This window comes from Pygoscelis adeliae, unplaced genomic scaffold, assembly GCF_000699105.1.
Source record: "Pygoscelis adeliae isolate BGI_AS28 unplaced genomic scaffold, ASM69910v1 Scaffold38, whole genome shotgun sequence".
NCBI classification, from domain to species: domain Eukaryota; kingdom Metazoa; phylum Chordata; class Aves; order Sphenisciformes; family Spheniscidae; genus Pygoscelis; species Pygoscelis adeliae.
In genome coordinates this window covers 4,204,397-4,208,092 of record NW_008825614.1, presented here as the reverse complement: position 1 = coordinate 4,208,092, position 3,696 = coordinate 4,204,397, and the positions used below count along the sequence as shown (strand labels likewise).

At 42.7% G+C, this 3,696-nt stretch overlaps 1 protein-coding gene across 2 annotated transcripts in view; it reads left to right on the top strand.

Moving 5' to 3' along the window:
• Nucleotides 1–3,696, top strand: part of SOX5 (SRY (sex determining region Y)-box 5) — a 256,982-nt gene that overhangs the window by 199,066 nt on the left and 54,220 nt on the right. For both annotated transcript variants that reach the window (XM_009332833.1, XM_009332832.1), the window contains exon 8: nucleotides 1,766–1,912. In XM_009332833.1, the coding sequence (XP_009331108.1) occupies nucleotides 1,766–1,912 (147 nt within the window). The remainder of the gene's footprint in view (nucleotides 1–1,765; nucleotides 1,913–3,696) is intronic.

Genomic DNA, 3,696 nt, shown 5'->3' with positions numbered 1-3,696 from the left:
AAAGGGATGGATAAATGATGGTTAAGAAGTACAGAAAAATAAGGAACAAGCAGTGATCAAAGTAGAGAAAAGAAATAAAAAGGATTCAAAACTGAATAGAAAGTCTGAAAACAATAGAAAGAGTGAAAGAGAAATAAGTAAGAACTTGGTGCCTGATTACACCTAAAAGAGCAGAAATGGGTTACTTTTCATTATGTGAAATAACATAGGGCTATGGATTGTGCACCAGTGAAGGGAAGAGTTTGTACAGGGAACCACGGGATAATGTCCAGGGTTGTCCGAAACTCAGAGCAGTAAATCTTGCCCGTTTGATCAAGTGAAGTGTTTGCTACAGGGCTTATGTACTCTAAACTCACATTAGCAGTGTCTCTCTACCTTTTGCACAGTGCCATGTGGAATACTCCTGTAACGAATCCTCATTTTCCTCTTTCAAACTTGTTGGTTTGGGTTAGCATTTCTTTGTGCCCTCCAATCTGACCTTTGTTCTTTTATCAGCATATGCAATTAACTAAAAAACAACAGCAAAACAACTAAGCACCACCAACAAGACTTCTTAGACTAGTCATATTGAAGCCCCCTTGTTTTTTCACATCCACTTTCATGTTATCCCTTGTCACGTTGCATCTTGGAAGCTCTGTTAGCACCTGCAGGCAGAGCGCACCATCGTTCAGTGTTACACATTACACATGTACTGCACAGCACAAATAATACATAGCATGAGTCTTTGAAACTGATACTGTGACTGAGGAGGGAAAGCCCTTGTTACTACATTACCTGCTCTCTCAAGCATCTGACTTCTATTTGGCTTCACCTGAATTCCTCTCTATTCACAAAGCAGCAACAATTGCTGCTTCTCCTGCCCACCATGTTTATTTTCTCCACTTCTTATTTGGAGGTCAGGGGAGATTCCAGGCACTGCCAGTTTGCCTGTTTTCTCTCTGCTTTTGACCTCTGTCCGTTAAACTCTTACTGTAGTGCTTAACTTTAAGCAGATGACTGTGATTATAAGTATTCACATGCTAATAATCAAATATGTGTTTAAAGTGCCTTACTGGTTTAGTTTTGAAGAGAAAAACATTCCCGCTCTGTATCTGCTTTGCATCTGTCACAGAAAGGGTTCTTAGTCTTAATTGGAGCTTCTAGTTGCTAATGGACAGTACATTACCATCGATATGTATATATTTATATTGACTGTAGTGGTTCCCCAGAACCCAACGGAGAGTGGGCTCTCACAGTAAGTGCTAAACAAAATTTTGACATGGCCTGTCCCAAACACTTTACAGCCTGTGCAAACAAGGCAAACATAGCAAGTAAGATAAAGAAACATAAAATGGTAGCACAGAGACCATCATATCAAACATCATGTGAATTTCACAGGGGTCAAGGCATCTTATCGGTGAAGATGCTGTTATGCCTAAGTCATCTCATGAAAGGAAAGATTGCCCAGTGGCTCAGGCGAACCATGAAGATTAGCTTTTGTTCCTTGTTTTGAATCCCTGGACACACAGGGAAGCTGGGACATTTCTCATGGTGACGTCTGTCATTTGTCCCCTGAGGAATGAGTCACAAAAGTTGAGATGACAATTCTTGTCTCGAAATATACCAGTGTGCTAAATAAAAAATACCCATCAGAAGGGCAATACATCATCTGCAGTAGGAGGAGTTTTGGGAAAATTACTTATTGATGATGTCTCTCCGCTCTCTCTCTCTCTCTCTCTCCCCCCCCCCAACACACACCCCATTTTTTTTTTGTTTGTTTTTACAGCAGTTGTATGCTGCCCAACTTGCTGCGATGCAAGTGTCTCCGGGAGGCAAGATACCTGGCATACCCCAGGGTAACCTTGGTGCTGCTGTATCCCCTACCAGCATCCACACAGACAAGAGCACAAACAGCCCTCCACCCAAAAGCAAGGTACTGTACCAGGCCCTACAGCATTGCGTTTCTGACAATGTGGGTACTTGCATGTGGGTTTTTTTTTTTCTGAGGGGTATCTGTGTGCCTCTGAGTTGCAGGCAGCTTTGTTCTCAGGATGGCTTCCTGGAATAGGAGGGTATTCGAAGTGCCATTTTTCCAGTGGGAGGACCCCAGCACAGTAATACCAAACAACCATTCATACACGATGTCAGTAACAGACACTACCTCAGCTGAGATCCTGTGGGTTCCCTTGCAGTGTCCTAGCTATCACACTGCTGTTTCTTCCATCTTCAGTAAGAGGAAGCAGGCTGAGGTGACCAGCTCCTGTTTCAGCACACAACTGTCGTTTCCTTTCAGAACGCTAAACCGGAGTCAGGTTAGCAGTGTGTCAACGAGAGGTGGAAAGCGGTGGGGCATCTCATCTGTGGACGGATCTTCTCCTGGGGTTCAGTGGGAGTTTGTGGAGGAACAAGTCTCCAAAGCAATGTCTGTTGTGTCATAGAACAGGGCTGGAATCTGTCCATCAAGCGATGGGCTCTGATGAGTAATCTTGGTCGTAGCTGGGCAATTCGGTCCGTACTAATTTAAGAGGTCAAGCTAGCAGCTCGTAGTCACATATGTATAACGCCACCAGTGTGTGACTAGTTATACCTAGAAAAAAAGACACAGAATATGTCCAGTGGAAGAAGGTGAGCTCAGCATATGCCACAGCTGAACAAAAGTAGCAGGTCAAAATTGAATGGCACATCTTAGGTGTTGCAAAACAACTAGGAAGAATTTAGCTAAGGAATGCAGGGAAAAAGCAGTCCCATTTAGGTGACAGTAAGAGTTTGATAAAAATATGTCCTTTCTTTTTGTTAGCATACTCTAGCATGCTGTCCATGTCCTTTATCATATCAGAAAAGATTCCTTGACAGTACTGTCTTGTTTTTACCCTAACAGTAAACCAGCACAGATTAAAAGTAACCGGACAAATAAGTAATACCATTGTCAGCTCAGTGAGATACATGTTCAAAGAATAAAATAGATGGTGTGGAACCAGTAGCTGTTGTGTTAATGAATCAAGCTCTGGGTCAACGTTTTCTTTCTTCTCTCCTCAGCGTAGGCTTTCTGACTTCCCAAAGTTTATCCTTGGCTTGGCCTCTTCTTTTATATACTATAGAGCAAGGGATTACAAAGCCATGCAGTGCTTGATATAGTTTTGGGATTTTTTTCCAAAAAGTCGTGTCTATGGTTAACAAGAGATTTTTGTGCATTTTACAAGGGGTTTTTTGTGTGTGGCTAGCAGCTTGCGAGATCCCCTACACTTAAAATCCCGGTGTTGTTTTTGGATCTTTTGTGCGCAAACAGAATGTCTGATGAGGTCTAAGGGGACACAGTATTTATTTTGTGGCAACTGTGGAATTAGAAGGCCTGCCATATCTACCGGTAACATCAAGCATAACAGTCTTACTGGCAGCTGTCAAGATCAGCCCTGTTCTCCCTTGCGTTTTATTGCTTTTTCGTATTTGTAGGTGTTCCAGTGCCTTTGGCTTGCAATTCTGTAGGACACAAACAAAACTTATTTGCAAATTGCAAAAAAAAAAAAAAAAGTGGGCCAAAAGGAAAGGAAGGGGGCTCCAAAAGGCTGTAAAATTGTGCAGCGTGAGCCCTGTGATGCATGCTGTTTTCAATCTGCTGTGTGCCAGTTGGAGGCTCAGAGAGAGAGCGAGAGAAAGAGAAGGGATAATGCTGAGAAATGATAGAGTAGCTGTGACCTCCAAGCTCAGCCTGGAAAGCAA